Here is an 18,517-nt window from a genome sequence, read left to right on the forward strand (position 1 = left end):
AAGATTGGATGGCATCTCTAATACTCCTAACATTCCTTCATCTTTTACTCTCTACTGTAGGTCCAATTTAATCTGGGAAAACAAACTACTGCTACTATTATAATTACTAATAGTAATGACAGGTAGCACTTTATTGAGTGTTCGTTATGTGCCGTACACTGCTAAGCACTGCACTTTCTTACTTGATCTTAAAAAATCATGGTTGGCAGGTTTTATTATTGCTCTTCTTTTTATGAATAGGAAACTTGAGACTTCGATTAAACACATTGTCCAAACACACACAGCCAGTGAATGGCAGAGCTGGGACTCCAGCCAAAGCCCATGTCTTCAAGGGCTTTTCACCCCCAAGAGCATATTTCATTTGCTCAATGGGTCAGGCTGCTTTTCTTCCCATTGGAATGGCATTTTCATTTTAGTAAGGTAGTTTCAGAAAACAGCAACCCAGTTTCTGGACTGCCATTGATACCTGAGCGTGGTGAGTGGGTTTCATGTTTCTGTGAGCGGTCAGTGGTGTGCTGCTCACTGCCTTATGCCAGGCATTAAAACAGCCAGAGTCATTTGTGGGAAACAGATGCCAACATGGATTGTGTGTCCAATAATACTGAGAGGCAGACAAAAGCACACTTTATTCTGGTGTTCTTTTAACCATCGTAATACGTAATCACAGAAACTTCCCCAACTTCCTATCTAAAATGGATCCACAAGGTTCTATTTTATAACCAACATCATAAGCAAAAAAGATTATGCAGTGCCAGTGTGATAGTGAAATTGATATATTCATACATTGTTGATAAAAGTATAATTTTAGCAGTCCTTTTGGAAAGTACCTTGAAAATCAAAAACCATAAAAATGTAAGTATATTAATACTTTGGTTCAGTAATTTCACTTACAGTATTTTTCATTTGTAATGAAAATGAAAAATTTTTATTTCATATGGTATTATTTCCTGGTTAAAAATATTAAAAGCTTATATGCAGGAGTTGGGCACAGTGTTATTTTACATTATAATAAAATAAATTACCCAAATATCCATTGACAGACTAATAAGATAAAAGTGCACAGAAGAATATTACACAGCTCCTATAAAAAATTTATAAAACCTAGCCATTTGGAAAGTATAATTACATAAAGAAAACCGAAAGTGCTGAGTTATATCTATGCTATGCTTTGCAACTTTGTAAAATGTGCATTCCTACAGATAAGACGAGGAACCCAACGGGGAAATAGTTGATAAGTTTGAGTGGCTTATGGAGGAAATTTACACCACTTTTTCTGGATTTGCTTCACATCTTTATTCTTTACATATATTATTATCATTTATAAAAAGACATTTTTATAATTTATAAAAATTGAGAAGAAAAACGCTAAACATTAGGAGCAGTGCACCTTAAATGTGATTCTAGATCACCCATGATACCGACAGCCTGTGCTTTGAGTAGTCCTGCCCTAGCATTCGGGAGCTGTGGCCAGGGTACAAGTAGAGGCGCTGTGGCCCGCAGCCCGGCCTCTGGTTTTTCCAGCTGGACATTCCAGCTCCACGTCCAAGTTCCTTCTGCACCCGCTGTGGCTTGATGAAACCGATAGAACTGTGATGACTATAATCTGTGTACATGGACGAGGAGGAGGCAGTGCTGGCCCTGGTATGGCCTTCGGGCCATTGGAGCAGGGAGTTCCTAGGTCTCCAGTACTCAGTGTGGTCTAGAAGGCGATGTGGGTTCAGGTGCACACATTCCCTTGGCCTGTGAGCCTGCTTAGTGGAGTCGGCTGCAGCCAGAGGAAGGCCCACTGGGGTACTCTAAAGCCTGGGTCCCAGGATGGGACCCCCCCCACTGCCCAGGTTTGATGGTAGCAGTGACTTTTGGTGTATGAGATCAAAGTCAAGAATATTAGGATGTTTTAGGGTTAAAGGATATCCGCATTAGAAAGTTCTTTCTACATTAGCCACAGGCACCCTTTCCCATTACGTGTTATTTTGCACTCCACTATAATTTACAGAAAGTCAAAGATTCGATCATTATTTCCTGGGGTTCAAAAGTAACAGAAACCTTGGCCCTTTATTTTCTTATGTGATTAAGGAATCTGACAAAAATATTTGCAGCAAAAATGCTGTCCTCTTTGTTTACCCTCATCCTCTTCACCAACAGCTATGCTTATAAAATGACTGCTCCAGCTGAGTCATATTCTCTGCAGAAGTTACTTCGTTAGATGAGAGCTCAGTCTCCAGGGTCTTTCTGCCTAAATGCGAGCTCTCCAGATCTGGAGGGGGGAGTGTTCTGCATACGTTTTCCATCTGCCTGGAAGTCACCAGTGTCCCTGTTCAGCCACAAACTTCCATTCTGTTCATTCATTCCACTGATAGTCATTAAGCACCTATTCTCGTGGAGAGCAGTTCCACTAGTATTTATTAAGCACCTGCCCTCACAGAGCTAACAAGGAAAACAATGGATAGGGTAAGTCATGTCGAGGTTAGGTGCTGTAAGAAAATGCTGGGACCTGGGTGATAAGGAGCCAGGACTGTGTGGCTGTGTGTGTGTGTTTGTGTGTATAAGGGGGGCAGTTTCTCAGGGAGAGGAAAATGGAAAATGCAAAGCCCCTGAAATAGGAACTGGGGTGTCTGAGGGACAATAAAAGAAAAGACCTAATATTTGAGTTATGAACATGGAGTCCAGAGGTGCATGCTCAAAGACTGAGGCCTTCCGCCCTGGGCTGTCCTCCTCCCTTTCTCTCCAGCTCACTCAGGCTTTGTTATCTCACATTAAGTGTATGGTGAAAAGGGGCACGGCCACAGGCAATGTCAGGGGAAACTGAGGCAGAAAAGCTCATGGAAGAAACAGAGGACTGTCTTGGTCCACGATTCTGAGTCCCGAGTAAATACGCGCCATTCAGTGTTGGTTCTCAGAAAAGAGATTCAAGAACTCCTGCTCCGTTGTGTTTTCCTGCCAGACACTCCCAGGTGAGCCTGGATGAACTTGCTAGTTGTTCACTCTTCCCTTTGCCCTCTTTGCTTGTTCAAAGCATGAAGCCAAGATCAAATCTCTGACGGACTACATGCAGAACATGGAACAGAAGAGGAGGCAGCTGGAAGAGTCCCAGGACTCACTCAGTGAAGAGCTGGCCAAGCTCCGGGCCCAAGGTAAATATTAGACCATGCTGCAGGTGTCAAACACTTGGCCTAAATCAGACAGTCTCTGGCTGGCTAGAATAATGATGTTCGGTTTTGCCCAGTTAAAGCATTTCTGGGTCTACAGAAAACAATAGCCATAACTAGACAAATTCGTTTTTTTCTAGAAGACTGTCCCCACCCTGAACCTGCTGTTCTTTCCATTTTCCTGCAGGCCACCCAACTGTCCAAGTCAGCATCCTCCCCTGCCCCTCCTCCTGCCTCCACGCAGTTGCCAAGGCCTGTCCCTTCCACCTGCTCATTTCTATCCTCATTGTTACTCTCTAGGTTAATTGAGGATTGTCGCTACGTCTATCTACTGGGGTGGCCCCTCCCAACCCCCAGACTGCTCTGGGCCAGCCACTGTGCTGCATCCCAAGGGGCAATTATAAAATTCAAATCCTATCAATGTCCAACCCCTTACCTCTTACCCTTCTGTGGCATCCTGTAGCTCTTAATGTAAAGTCTGAACTTCTGCCTTAGCTTACCTGGTACCCTCTGCTCTTGAGCAAGCTCTTCCCTTTGCCAGGCAGGCAGCCTCCTGACCCCCTTTGCTTAGGGATGTGCCTGACACATAGGAAGCACTTAATAAATATGAATAAATAGAAGCAGTAATTCAAGTGAGGTGACGATAAATGCAGAAACTAGAACAGGATTAAGAAGGTATGCGTTGTGCAACATGAAATCAGAATGCGCATATTGTGGGCTGCAATGAAAATTGTTAGCGTCCTTTTGGAAAACAGTTTGAAAGTGTGTATTAATCATCGTAACATTTCTTCATACCTTTTGATAATCAAATCTCAAATACTCATTATAGAATTTTAGATTAGGGAGAAAAAAAAAAAGAAATCTACCTAAATGTCTACTAGTTAAATAAATAAACTATGGTATGTTGTTTCATAGAACATATTTTTTTTATACTGGAGATGAAACGTATGAAGGTGTGTAGCAGTGTTTATGATGCAACTATGTTAGGCTAAAAATCATAATACATGATTTTATCTTTACTGTGGTTAAAGCTATTAGAAATGAATGGACACTTGTGTTCCTAGGAATTAATATTTAAAATAAAAATGGTCAGGATAGTAGGATTAGTGATGACATTATCTGTTTTTATTTCCTTTATTGTTGTTGTACAGTTACTTGCTCAGTAAATAACATTTTGTTTTAAATGCCAAGGCAAATTAAAAAAGAAAGAGAACATATCCACCACACTATAAACTTGCAACATTTTCTTTATGTGGTAGCACATGAATGTTAGGACTAGAGAGTGCAACCAAAACCTGGACTTGGAAAATAACTTTTCCCTCTTGGACATGGTTTTTGCAGTGGGGCCACTGAGTAGAAATAAAGTAGAGGTGAGAAGACCTGAAGTAAAGTGGAACCGACTAGAAAGAAATAATGAATTGAATGTTACTCTCCCTACCTCCCCAACTGGGGCTGCCTCGTGCACCTGCCGCCCCAGGAGCGCTGCTGATGGGGCATTTCCTAGACAGGAGAGCCACGTACCAGCCCTGCCTCAGACACGGGCCGCTTGTCTAATCTCAAAAGCGTTATGTTGCATTTCTGTTCTCATCCTTAGAGTGTGCTTACCTGCCCCAGATGCTGAGAGCATGAACAGCTTAGCTCTCCTTGACATTCACAGAGGGCTCTGTAATCTGCACGTTTGCGTGCATGACCTCAGGGGTCGCCCACAGTGGCCGGGGCATGAGGAAGCAAGTCCTCCAAGGTGCGAGGTGACATAGAGCCTGGGTGCAGTTCTAGGGTGCCACCTCCCCATTGGCACTTTCCCCCTACAATCACCTCTTCCCTCCAAGGACTCCAGTCCCACTGGGTGACTTAAGTAACGTGGCAGGATATGTCAGCTGTGGCTTTAGCCAGGAGTCCTTTTCCGGGTTGTAGTTGCTGATATAAGCCGATGTTTCACTCTGTTGCCATTTTTCTTGTTTTTGTAAGTTTTGCTGTTGGGGTGTTAGTCCTGCCAAGTAAATCTCAAATCATCCTTTAAAATTCAAAACAGAAAAAATGCATGAAGTCAGCTTCCAGGACAAGGAGAAGGAACATCTGACGCGGCTGCAGGACGCTGAGGAAATGAAGGTGTGTGCGGCCGTCCCTTCCATCGAGCCCCTGGTGCATGTGATGCTTTTGGACCGGGTTTTCTTGTTCTAGGAAAATCTGTCGCCTTCAGATCTGTGTATGACAGTGTGGGAGGAAGAGGGAGGGCCCGCTGCTGGGCTTTCAGAGCTGATCTCAGAGTGTGGCCTGGCTTAGGAACAGGCGGGAACATCCAGAAACCCTGAGGGTCCGCAGAGGATGGTGTGTGTGGCATTAACACCTTCGTCCTCCTGCTCCTGGTAGGGATGGAGAGGGCAGCACACCCACTCGCTGCGTGGGCCGAGTTCTTGGGCTTAACCTCCATAGCAGTGTTCACCCCTCCTTCCTATAGAAGAAAATCTCTCCTTTCAACCTTTGCGAAGAAACACTGCAAATCTGAGTTTCCGTCTTAAACACAGAGATTTCTATTTTGGTCACCTTTTAAACAGTAAAGGAAAATTGATAGGGAAATAAGACTTTTAGGTGAATAAGATATGAGAAAATGTGGGCTTTTGATCAGTTTTAAGCAAACTGTAGGGCTCATTGAGTGCAAGCCCATAGTTCAAGCAATGCCCACGGCACGACCCTGCTCCAGCCAGCAGGACAAAATTGTTCCTTGCCTAGTGACCCCCTCTTCCGTCATCAGACGAGACGGTTGAAAGGGCTCCTCTGAACATCACCACGAATCCATGCAGCGGGGGGGGGGGGGGGGGGGTGCGTCACACAGGCCGCAAGGCTTGTCTGAGCTCACGTGGGCAGTAAGAGGGCGGTGCTCTCTGGTCCACTGGCTGGAGAAGCCACAGGGCTTGGGTGAGCTGTAGAAGCTCAAGGGGAAACTTTTTATTTAATTAGGGGACTAATTTGCTCTTAGGCCCATTAAGTTTTATAACAGATCCTGGGTTTTGCTGTCCCAATAAAGCAAGGCCAGGTTCTGGGGACATAAGAGCCAGCAATGCCCCCAGTTTTGGGGTCTGACATCTGAGGGACTCGGGGTAGGAGGCAGATGCGGATGCAGGGCCTGTCACAGAGTGGGCCAAGCGCCAACGAGTGGATGACACATTTCTCTTGGCCTGGGTTGCAGAAGGCGCTGGAGCAGCAGATGGAGAGCCACCGGGAAGCTCACCAGAAGCAGCTGTCCAGACTTCGAGATGAAATTGAGGAGAAGCAGAAAATCATTGATGAGATTCGGGAGTGAGTTGGCCCGGGGGCTCTCGGGCCGTGGGGGTGGGCATGACTCTGTCCTCTCGGGCCAGCCCAGGAGGACTTGGCTACCAGCCACGGGCCCTGCCCGCCTTGCCCCCAGGGGCTCTGCGCTCCGCCCTGGTGATGCAGCGGCTGGGCGTGCTGCTTCCGAGGTCTGTTCTCCCATCTGGAGCGGAGCCTCCTGGAGCTCCGGCCAGGCAGGTGGCAGGCGGGCCCAGCTGCCCTTCCCAGCCCCCGAGGGGCAGGGTCACGTGGGCGATTCAGCCGGGCAGATGCATGCCCCAGTAGATGCGGAGACTATCTGTGTGAAAATACTAATAAAATCAAACACTATAGAGAAAATAGTACGGCTGCACGCTCACCCCAACACATGCCTGCTCCAGGCCCCTGGTCACACGTGCACACTTCTCAGGGACCACACGATCACATGTCTGTGTGCTCAGAGGTGCAGGTGGCCTGTGGCACTGCCACCAGGATTGCATCCTCGCAGTTTGTCTCCGGTGATGCCCCGTCACACCGTACTCCTGCCTTGTGGCAGCTGCCGAGAAGCCCTGCTCCATGAGGCCCTCGCCCTCCTCCTCCCCTGCCTTTGGCAACACAGAGTCACTTAGCGGAAGGTGCCTTTGGGGTCCTCTCCTGGCGGTTCCCAGTGTTTTTGCCCAGTGTATCCTCTTGTCAATCTCTAAATCTAACTGCAGAATAATGTTTTAAAATGTTTCAAATGAAACACAAAGGATTACAAAGAAAACCAATTATACTGAAATACAGTTCCATCCACTGACAGCCCCTGTCCCAGGGACTAGACCGAAGGTTCCCTCTCTCCCCACTTTCTGTAGACGAAGAAACCGATGTCTGTATGGGAAGCAAGGTGAAGTGATTCTCGTAAGGTCACACTGCTAAGTGGGAATCAGACTGGAGTTAGTGTTTAATTCTCTAGACTGCTGATCCAAATCTCTCTTCAATGCATGGAAGCTGCCGGCACACTGCATTTGCATTTTAAAGGAGACTGGTGACCCCAGCAGAAGTCTCAGTGGGGTGACTCGGGCTCTGTGCTACATCCCCCTAAGGAAGGCACTTGGCATCCTCTCTCCCCTTCTCCTCCTGGCCACCCCCGTGCCATCGCTCGAGCTGTGCCTCTAGTTCAGCGTGTCTCATGTTCGTCACGCTGATTAATCACTCTCAAAGTATTGAGCTGGAAGGGACGGGGAGATGGAGGGTTCGGGAGCGAGTGAGGAGGTGGGGAGGCTTCCCTGGCCTGTGCCTCTCAGGTGGACTCTGGGCTTTTCTTCACACAGGATGTAATCTCTTCCTTTACAGTGGCGGGGGCGTGGCTGTAGGAAGGGGTTTATGGTTTTATGAGCACCGGGCTGATGGCAGTGTTGACCAGACACGCTCAATCAGATGCAAGTTTCTGTTTGCGGCAGAACCCAGACCCTCTTCTCTTCACAGCCCCTCTCTCTCTACCCCCTCCTCGAGGGCCGCGCAGAGCAGGGGCCGTCCCTGTGTCAGCGAGGCATTTGGCCTTGGGAGCTGCTTTCAGAACATCTGATCAGAGAGCAGGGAAGGCGGCAATGGCCACATGCGGTTGCCCGAGTGAGCGCATGCCACCGAGGGGCCCAGGAGGCAGAGTTCTTTCGACGGGGCTGGGGGCGGGGTGCTCGCCTTCTCTGTTCTAAAATACCAGCCCTTTTCCCATCTCATTATTTTTCCCCTGAAGCTCTTGCACAAGCACACTATAAATATATCCTCAAAGCCTTATGTTTCATGCCTTTTAGATGCTCCCCAGAAATTAGTCTTCACTTGGGCAGGGAGGAAGCTGTGAGGTTGCTGTCTGATCCCTCCAAATCCTCCAGAATTGCCGCCCGCATCCTACGGCACTAATGGGGTCGGAACAGAACCACGGTTTAGTTGGATGACTCAGAATTTCAGATTGATGTGGAATCTATTGCTTTTTCCTCTCAATTTCAGTTTGAATCAGAAACTGCAACTGGAACAGGAGAAGCTCAGTTCTGATTATAACAAGCTGAAAATAGAGGACCAAGAGAGAGAAATGAAACTGGAAAAGCTCCTGTGAGTGCACTCTGCATAATTTCCTCTGCTGTCTGTCATCACCACGACATTCTGGTTCGATGGGGCTAATTTAAAAACAGACAATAGCTATTTGTGTGCTTGTTTGGTTGGTTTTGTTGTTTCATCTGTAGATACACATAGTATCTGCTTAATTTCTGATTTCCCTTCGGTGGCTCAGCGTTCCTTTCCTTTTGCAGATTGCTCAATGATAAAAGGGAACAGGCGCGGGAGGATCTCAAAGGGCTGGAGGAGACAGTGGTATGTCAAGATGTTTCCTAATTCCTTTTAGTCTAAAATACCAGGCTAGTTTGTGATTTGCTGAATTTGTTTATTCTAAAATTTTATCTGGGCACACTTCTCTGTGTATCATTTGAGACATGAAACATGCTGTGGAAAAGTGGGATCTGTAGGATTTATTCCCCAACTCTTGGCAGAATCCATCCATCCATCTATCCTAGAGCTTAGAGCTGTCACCCTAGAGCCCGAGTGGGAATTGAACTGAATTGCAAATCGGTGCCTGTGGTTTTACATCCTCTGCACTCTGACTTCCACTCCACATTCCACAGATACTTATTGAGCATCTCCTGAGGGCTGGCATTCTTCTGGGTGCCTGGATAGGTCAATAAACACCAGTGATAAGATCTCTGCCCTCATGAGGCTTACCTGTAGCTGGGGAGACATGATAAACAGCAAGGAAGACATGATAAACAGCAAGGAAGCAAATCGTGTGCTCCATTAGATGGGTACAGAAGGTACCGGGGGTGGTGGCTGGGGGAAGCCCCATGAGGAGGTGACATTTAAGAAGGACTTGAAGCAGGAGAAGAATTGAGCCATTAGGGTGTGTGGGGGAGTGCATTCTAGGTAGAGCCAACAGCTTGTGCCAAGGCTCTGAGGCGAGCCCATGCCTGGCATGGTGAGGGCCAGCAGGGGCGTCAGTGTGGCTGGGCTGAGGGAGGGAGGGCGTAGAAGGTGAACACAGAGAGGTAAAGGTGGGGGTGGCACCGGTTAGCTGGGGCCTTGAAACTTGAGAACAGCAGGGCTTTGGGCAGAGGAGTGACAGACCCAGCTCCCCTCAGCCCTGCATCTGGATTCTCGGCTTCCTCTCCTCCTGGGGTGGCCGCCCGGCTCCCGGGTCCCCGAGAGCCCTTCAAAGGGAGCACTGGTCATGCCACACAGCCTGTTTTAAGACAGCCCATTCCAATGTGGCCTCTCCACTTGGTGAAAACACCTTTGGGCAGTTTGCAGGGCCCAGTGACAGGGAGAAACTGTTGTTTAAATACGGTCATCCATTGGATCCCGTTCCTGGGCCATGTGAATCTGAGCGGAGCTGAGCCCATCGGTCCCTAGAAGCCTGGCGACCCGGTGAAGGCAGGTGGCGGCTCGTGCCTGGACCTGAGGCTGCTCTGGCTCCAGGGCCGGTGGTCTTGCTGGCTCCTCAAAGCCAGCGAGGGGAAACGAGGACACACGGGACTCGGGACGGACGTATTAATAAGATGCCCCCGTTCGAGGGGCGCTGGGCCCCTCAAGCACGGGGAAGTCTGGAGAGGGCGGCTGTAGGGAAACTGAAACGAAGCCATGGAATTGCTTCATCTACATCTGTTTTACCAGAGAAGCGAGACCCATAATTATAGATAATTTTAGAAATTCAGAAAAATATTGAACATTAAAATTTCAGTGTATTCCCACCAGCCAGAGAGATCAGCGCTATTTCAGGATGTTTTCTTCCTTTACGCCTCTCGCCCCGCCCGCTCTCACACCCACCACTCCCTCGCACGTGCTTGCACACTCACGTAGGTGCGTGCAGGTCCCCTGCTCACACGCACAGTTCCTCGCACCCATGGTCTCACGCGTGTCAGCCACGCCCGCACTCCCACCCTCTGTCCTGCACGCAGGCACTCACACGCAGCGTGTCCTTGCACGGTCGCACACGCACCAGAAACAGGCCCACTGTCCTCGGCTGACGGTCGTCACGCTGTCCTCCTGGCAGCCGCTGCGGGAGGCTGGACAGGCCAGCGGGGTCCGCGCCCCTCCGGCCCCAGCAGCCGTCTTGCTGGAACTGGGCTCTGCCTGGCTCCGGGACCCCTGCTCCTGCTGCCTTGATGGTCCTCTGGCGGCACCCTCACTGTCCACCGTCACAGCAAGCAGAGCCTGGAGCGTCTGCATGGAGGGCGGTGGCTTGTGACGGGAGGAGTTTGGAGGGAAGCAAGTTAGGGGCGGGACAGTGAATACGATGGAGGTAAAAATCATGGCCACAGGCAGCCCAGCGAGGTCGCCCTCGCATCCGTGTGCGTAAATATCAACTATAAACGATTGTAAACATCCTTAACTGCCCCTCCCAAACTGTTTACTTTGAATCCACCTGAAAATAAACAAAAACAAGAGACACCTGCCAAACTCGGGACTCTATGTGGTGCTTACACCTGGAGGCAATGCCTGGCGCTTTGATGGGGCCAGGTCTTCTCCTCTCAGGTGTGGGGGTGCTTCCCATGAGAACTGTGAACTGCGGTTACAGTTCAGTCAGTGATAGAGGCACGGACGCAGGAGAGCGAGAGAGCGAGTGAGCGTGCAGGCAGGTGTGGGCATCGAGGAGCAGGGCTTGGGGGACCGAGCTCCCTCTGGCAGGGCCTGGGACAGGGTGTCTGTGCCCTGCGCCTGCGCTGCAAGGTGGCAGCCTCGGACAGGCACTGTGTGCACATGACTCACAGCCGCAGATCCATTTGGCTTCCTGCAGAAAGCAATTTACCTCATCTGAGGACACAATTGACTCCAGGTGCTTCTTATTTCAACACAGAATTGGACCCAGTAATAAGACCATAAATTAACAGAGAACCTTTATTGCAAGAAACTTGGTGTTTCCATAGTTTTATAGCATGTTTCTTCCTTTTTGATGTCAGCATGTATGAGATGCATCCCTTAACATCGTGTGTTAGAACAGGTCAATTTAGAGAAATTGAAAAATTTAAATGCAGAGCTTATTTCTCTCCTCCTCCCCTATGGGAACATATTTTGCAAGGGACTACTCGTATCTCCTGTGGTAAATACATGGAGACTCGAACAGAATGGACTATTTTGATCTCCTGATCTTGTTAATAAAGATTACCAGGTTTGGCTCGTGGCCTTGTATCAGCAATCTAATTCCTAAGGGTTCATTTGTAGAAAATAATCCAAAATGAAGGGGAAAATGTCCCCAAGAAGTTCATTACAGTGAAAAGTATAACAGAAACAACAAAAGGAAACAATAAAAAGCCTAATGAAGAAATGGCTTTTATGATATAAACTGTAATGCATCAAAAATTCATTCTGGTAAAGTTTATTGAGCACTTACTATGTGCCAGAAACTGTTCTGAGAGTTTCATAAGGGTTTACCGGATTTAATCTTGACAACAATGAGGCCACTCCTACTTTTATCCTCATGTTACAAATACGAACACTGAGGCACAGAAAGGTTCAATAACTTGCCCAGGGTCACCAGAGTGGAAAGTACACAAAACGCCCCATCCATAGTCTCAGTGCTGTGAGGCCAATGGACATGTGGACTTGGCCTGCAGGGGGTGTGGACACGTGAAAAATGTCAGTTGGTTAGGGTGAGAGAAACCATGGCTTTTAACTTAAATGCGTTGGTATTATAATATAATAACAATATAATGTTTATATAATAAAGAACAATAGGCAGGGCACGATGGGTCATACCTATAATCCTAGCACTCTGGGAGGCCGAGGTGGGTGGATCGTTGGAGCTCAGGAGTTCGAGACGAGCCTGAGCAAGAGCAAGATCACATCTCTACTAAAAATAATAGAAAGAAATTAGCTGGACAACTAAAAATATATAGAAAGAATTAGCCGGGCATGGTGGCGCATGCCTGTAGTCCCAGCTACTCGGGATGCTGAGGCAGGAGGATCGCTTGAGCCCAGGAAATCCAGGTTGCTGTGAGCTAGGCTGACGCCACGGCACTCTAGCCCAGGCAATAGAGTGAGGCTCTGTCTCAAAAAAAAAAAAAAAAAAAGAAAAATTAAAAAAAGAAAGAAATAAAAAGGAATCCATTTTGGTGCAATATTAGCTCACTGGGAATTTTTGAGAAAACTTTTAAATTTGGGGGGGAGTCGAGGGGGAAAAAATGTTTCCGTTGAGAGTGTGGCACGTGAGCAGCGCGGGCAGCACGTGTGGAGCGTTAACAGTCTGTTGACAAACGTGTCGTAACTCAGTGCGTTTCCTCACTCCAGTGACCTTTTAAAAATCTCTTCCAGTCTCGAGAACTGCAGACGCTTCACAACCTCCGTAAACTCTTCGTCCAGGATCTGACCACCCGAGTTAAAAAAGTGAGTTCTATTTTTGTCTGCATGGGACCAAGAAGAAAATAAAAGATGGTCGGGAAGAGTCATTCTCAGTTGAAATATCACTTGCTTAAACTGGGGCTGGTTATGCTTAAAAATTAATTACTTCAAGCCAGAGAATGTTATTAAAAGGATGTGCTAGAGGCAAAAAATACTTGGGAACATTTTTCCACCTGATTTTTCCTTCTTAGTAAAAGATAGTTGTAAAGCTTTCTCTGGCTTTCATTTCAAACGAACACATATTTGGCCCCTACTGTGTGAAAACCACTGTCTTGCTTGATGCAGAAACACCCAGGGCAGTATTTATGTATGTATTTATTGAACAATTTTACTCAGCACTGTACTAAAGAGGACCCAGAGCAGTCTCATCAGACAGCATTGCCCTGACGCCTGGAGAAGTCAGACCACGAGAACCTCCTGTTTGTCTGGTCAGCGGCCGTTAGGGGCTCCAGCAGAGTTTACGGAGCGCTTCACCATCCAGTATCTTAACTGCCTTTCCCAACAGCCACATAAGTGGTGCTTAGTAGTCGTGTTTTTGCAGATGTGGAGATGGGCTTGGATGTTAAATAACTTACCCAAGATGGCACTGCTGGGAAGAGCCAGAGATGGGTTTGCAGTCCAGGTCTGTGGGATCTCTAGATCTGAGCTTCTTTGGTTTTCAGGCTGCATCAGTGATCTCAGGAGACTCCATCATGGTGACCCCAGGGCAGCTTGCAGAGGTTTAAGGAAAAGAGTAAGAGGTTAAGGCAGCAAGGGGCTACTCTTTCAAAATGTTTAAAAGTGATGGCTGAGATGCAATGGGCCATATGTCAAGGTAGGATAGGATTGAAGGGAGGCATATTTAAGAAAAGTGTGTGCGAGACCCAAAGTCAGCAGAATAGGAGCACATTGCTTGTTCCCACAATTAGCAAGATGTGACTTGACCAGCAGAGAGAACTGTTCCTCTGGGCAAATGGCCAAGGACCTGTGGTTTCACATGCAAGCCAAGGTTGTCTGTTATCCTGCACATGGGACCAGACATTGCAGGCGGCCAAGGACCTGTGGTTTTGCACCCAAGCCAAGTTTGTCTATTATCCACACGCGGTACCAGACAGTAGAAGAGAGAATGTAAACATCTTATTCTCTTGTGCTATGCAACCAAGCCAGGCGTCTTGTTATCTGCAAATGGTATCAAGTGTTGAAGGGCATCTCTTGTGCTATGTCTGGAGGAAAAGGTACTGTTGGCTGGTGGGAAGTCAACTACCAAAAAGTAGCTGGGAAAATAGCTAGCATGAGAAAATAGCTGCGGGATGCTAGCCCAATTAAACAGTATAAAAATAAAACGACTGGTGCTTTAAGTGCTGCAGTCTTGAACCGTAAAAAAAAAAAAAAAAAAAAAAAAAGAAAAGTGTGTGCATTTGTGTGTAAATGTGTGTGCATGTTTGAGTTTGTATACATGTCTGAATGTGTGTCTGTGTGAAGGAGCCAAAGGAAAGAGGTCAAATACCTTAAAAAAGAGGAGGTCATGGATGGAGTCAGGTCTGAGAGGGATAGAGTTTACAGCATGGATGGACACATCTGGCTTAGTAAGGAGAAGGGACATATTTTCTAGTGGAGAAGTCAAACTGAACATTGGCAGGGAAGACATGGCAGTGGAAAGAAGTCGTATCTGCTGACTGGGATCTTCTCAGTTACCTGGGGCTCAGTCCTGGGTGGGGAAGGAGGGAAGAGAATGGGAAGCCCAGGGAGACTGGAGGAGGTCCAGGCAGCCGTGGGTTGGGGGGGAATCTGCTAGGCGTGAGTGAGAGGACTGCTGGGCTGTGGTGTGGATGTCCAGCTGAGGGTTGGGGTCAGGGGTTTGGTGTGGCCCCCAATGACATGGTTCTAGAGAGTTGAAAATCCTGGGAATGAAGGTAAAGGAAGCAGGCAGAGGACGATGGGAGATTTCAAGGTCTGAATGGCAGTGGCCCTGCAGTTGGGTAGTGACCATTATCATCAAAATACAAGTGACCGTGGGACCTGGACTGGGTAGCAGAGTGAAGCCAGAGTAGAGGCAATGGGCAGGGGGAGGGCACCTGGCCAGAGGTTATGGCAAGACCTGAAAAGTCTCTTTCTGAGGGGGAAGGTCTTGGAAGCCGTGACCAGAAGGGGCTGTGGTCTGAGGGAGGGTTAAGAGCTTAGGATCAGGATTCCTTGATTTCATTATATAAAACACTCTAGGAAAGCCCTCCTTTGAGACCATGGTTTCCTATAAGTGTGTGACCAGGGGCAGTGCCATCACCTAGGACCCTATTTAGGTTGGCACCTTCTCAGACCCCACCCCGGAGCCACTGAATCAGAGGCCAGGGCTGGGGCCGGCAGTCTGAGTCCTAACTCGCCCTCCTCTGGGGTTGTCTGCTGCGGACTCGAGTTTGAGAGGCCGTTTGAGACTGAAGAGCACAGGTTTGAGACACTCATACAGCCATTACTCTCAGAAGAAGGATGATGATCTCTTCTGTAATCAGACAAAGCAAACACTCTGTCATCTTGGAACTCCAGCATGTGTTTGCACCTGTGGCCCCCAGCTTGTCTGTGCCACTCAGCTTGCCAGGAGTGCAGTGTTTGTGCCAGTTTTAAGATCTGATAAATTTCAAGAGTTTATGCAGCACCCGGATACTGTGACTAGTTTGAGACTGACTCATTAAGGAATTTTATAGAATCAGAAGCTGAAGGGACAGGCAGAGGCCACTGAGACTTCCCAGGGGACTGTAGACACTTGCTTAAAAGCTTGATGACTTGTTATCACATTAGGATGGTTGGAATCTAATTTAGGTCTTGGATTTATGTTTTCACATTGGTTCTTTTTATTTAATGAGTTTTAAAATGCTTTCTTTTGAAAAGAAAGTCCCCATTTACTTATCTACAAGGGAGAGGTATATTTCACTAAATCATTTACAGAATGTATATTTCTGTATATTTATAGAAATCATCTGTAACTTTCAAAAGCAGATTCGAAGGTTTTTTTTTTTATTCCCCAACCTTCTAAAAAATATCTACTTCTTAAAATAGTTTTGATACCCAGGAGATTAACTGGGAAATTTATTGAGTCTAAATTTTTAGACCCTCTCCTTATTTTCACTTTCAGAATACCCTTTGATGGGAATGGGGATTTTATTTCTTTTCTAAAAGAAGGTTTAAAATGTATCATCTTCCTCATCCTGGGGTTGGGGGGGCGTTGTGACGGCCTGTCCCGCTGACCCCTTGGTGTCCACGCAGAGTGTAGAGCTGGACAGCGACGATGGAGGGGGCAGTGCCGCCCAGAAGCAGAAGATTTCCTTCCTGGAGAATAACCTGGAGCAGCTCACTAAGGTTCACAAGCAGGTAGGGGAGCCCGCCGGCCCCGTGCCTCCCCTCTCTTCTGGGAAGCAGCCCTGCCAGGTCCGGCCGCAGTGTGCGAGGCTGACGGGGAAGGACTGTGTGCTGTCACGGGACGTGAGTGCTAGAGAGGTCCTTAAAAACCCTTCCGTCCTCAGTGGCTTCCCTTATATATAAAGTACTTTATTTTGTCAAAGCCAGATATAAGGCATTGAGTTTGAGCTCTCTGGGGCTGGAGAGTTGGGGGTTCAGACCCCCCCAGTGTTTTCCTTCTGTCTCCACCCCTGACTTTGGACCCCATCTGGCCTTGGCATCTCCCATGACACCCTTGAGGCACCTCTGTGGACCTGAAGGCTCCACAGACTGCAAAGTGGACACCACCAAGGTGGTTCAGGTTCCTTATTTTTACAGACCGGGAGAGGAAGTGACAGCTTCAGTGCACGGGTGGGGAGACTGGGACTGGAACCAGCACCCTCTCTGCTCTGCCGCCCTGTTCCTGGCTATCTTGGGCACTTTCTCAGATCCCTGCAATGCCCCGGTGTTTGTCTAGAGTGGCAGAGAGTGATAACTCTGTCCAAACCCAGCACTGGTTTGGGCAGGTCGTTTGTCTTGGATCCTCTCTGTTTAAATGCAGGCATGTCCGTGGCGGTTTTCCCTCTTTAGGAATTGGGATGAGATGGAAATGGCCCAGCTTTTTGTACCACATGGCCAAGGGGATGGCATTTCTCTTTGACTTACGTCTTCTTCAGCATTACCGATGATGGCATTTTTTCCCTGGAAGAAGGGTGACAGATTGAACATGGTTGAAGTCAATCAAGCAAATTGTTGATAAGAAACACAAAAGTAGAAGCTGCCAGGGAACTTGAAATAGGGCTCTGAAGTCCATTATTTTACTCATGAATTCAACTAATATTTATTAAAAACCTACTCTCTCTGCCAGGCACTGGAGCTAGTGCTGGGGAAACAAACCCGGTGTCACCCAGCAGTAGCTCACTTCTGGGTACATTTTCTCATTTTCAAAACTTTTCTCCATCCACCTGGATTCCCACAATGGCCCTATTGTGTAGTATCCTTGTTTTATAGATGAGAAACCCAAGACTCCTGGTCAAATGACTACACCCAGTCAGACGGCCAGAAAATAATAAGAGCGGGCCCTTGAGCTTAACCCAGGGCTAGCCTGTTGCTTCTTAATTGTGGTGAGAAAAAAGGAGCAATACCCTCATGTTACCGGCTAGCCTCTGAATACTTTACAAAACGGTTTCCAAACCAGTGTGGACCATGGGACCTACATGGAAGGAGCCCCCCTCCCCCAGCTCTAGAACATGCATGTTTTTCTCTGTGTGCTTTTGAACTGGCTTTAAACTTACCAATTTTCCCATGCTAACATGCTAACATGTCTCACGCTATTTCCCCCTTCTCTACACACACCCAAACAAAAGAGGAAGTCCTGTTCCAAATGGAAAGTTTCCTGTGGCTTAAATGGCTTTTAATTTTATCTCCCTCTCCCCTCATCCCTTGCACCCCTTGAATCACGTGTTTAGCAAAGTGGAGTCCCAGGGTGTGGGGTTTTTCTTTTCCTATACTGCTGCCTGAGTTGAGGTCACGGAGTGTCAAAGACGACCTGCTTCTAGCTGCTTGCATTTGCCTCCCTGTAACTCACCCCCCTGCCCCTCCCGCCCCAGCTGGTCCGGGACAACGCGGACCTGCGCTGCGAGCTGCCCAAGCTGGAGAAGCGGCTGCGCGCCACGGCCGAGCGCGTCAAGGCGCTGGAGAGCGCGCTGAAGGAGGCCAAGGAGAATGCCATGCGGGACCGCAAGCGCTACCAGCAGGAGGTGGACCGCATCAAGGAAGCCGTGCGAGCCAAGAACATGGCGAGGAGGGCCCATTCGGCCCAGATTGGTATGCGCGCGCACGCGTGGAACCCGGGTTGGGGAGCTGGGTTGGCGCCCACCTAGGACCTTGCATTGTCATGTAACATCGGAAAGGCTGGGCTGAGCCTACAGGACGTAGCCCTCAGAGTCCCTGTGCACCTTCTGGGAAAACCGAACGTCAGGCACCTGCTACCCTACCAAAGCTTTCCAAGCTGAGCAGAGAAGCCAGTCTGGGCTGTGGGCTATGAACGAGGTACACTCTTAGAAATGCTAGAATATGAGGCTGTTTCTCTGCAAGGCCCAATGCCCCCTATGTTCTGCACCAGGTGGGACCAAAGGAGGAGCCTGTGTAGCCAGAAACCTTGAGGAAGGCCTCTTGCAAGTGCAGGTTTAGAAATACCCTGGGCAGAGCCAGGCTGGCATTGGCAACACGGTGTGGTTCCAGGCTGGCAG

General features: G+C 48.2%; 1 protein-coding gene across 1 annotated transcript in view; it reads left to right on the forward strand.

Moving 5' to 3' along the window:
• The window catches only part of KIF5C (kinesin family member 5C), a 146,049-nt gene that overhangs the window by 112,618 nt on the left and 14,914 nt on the right, over window positions 1-18,517 (forward strand). Inside the window, exons 17-24 of the mRNA XM_012740087.3 lie at window positions 3,017-3,134; window positions 5,182-5,258; window positions 6,337-6,446; window positions 8,427-8,528; window positions 8,726-8,786; window positions 12,774-12,845; window positions 16,095-16,199; window positions 17,876-18,092. Of these exons, the coding sequence (XP_012595541.1) occupies window positions 3,017-3,134; window positions 5,182-5,258; window positions 6,337-6,446; window positions 8,427-8,528; window positions 8,726-8,786; window positions 12,774-12,845; window positions 16,095-16,199; window positions 17,876-18,092 (862 nt within the window). The remainder of the gene's footprint in view (window positions 1-3,016; window positions 3,135-5,181; window positions 5,259-6,336; window positions 6,447-8,426; window positions 8,529-8,725; window positions 8,787-12,773; window positions 12,846-16,094; window positions 16,200-17,875; window positions 18,093-18,517) is intronic.

Source organism: Microcebus murinus, chromosome 8, assembly GCF_040939455.1.
Source record: "Microcebus murinus isolate Inina chromosome 8, M.murinus_Inina_mat1.0, whole genome shotgun sequence".
Lineage (NCBI taxonomy): Eukaryota > Metazoa > Chordata > Mammalia > Primates > Cheirogaleidae > Microcebus > Microcebus murinus.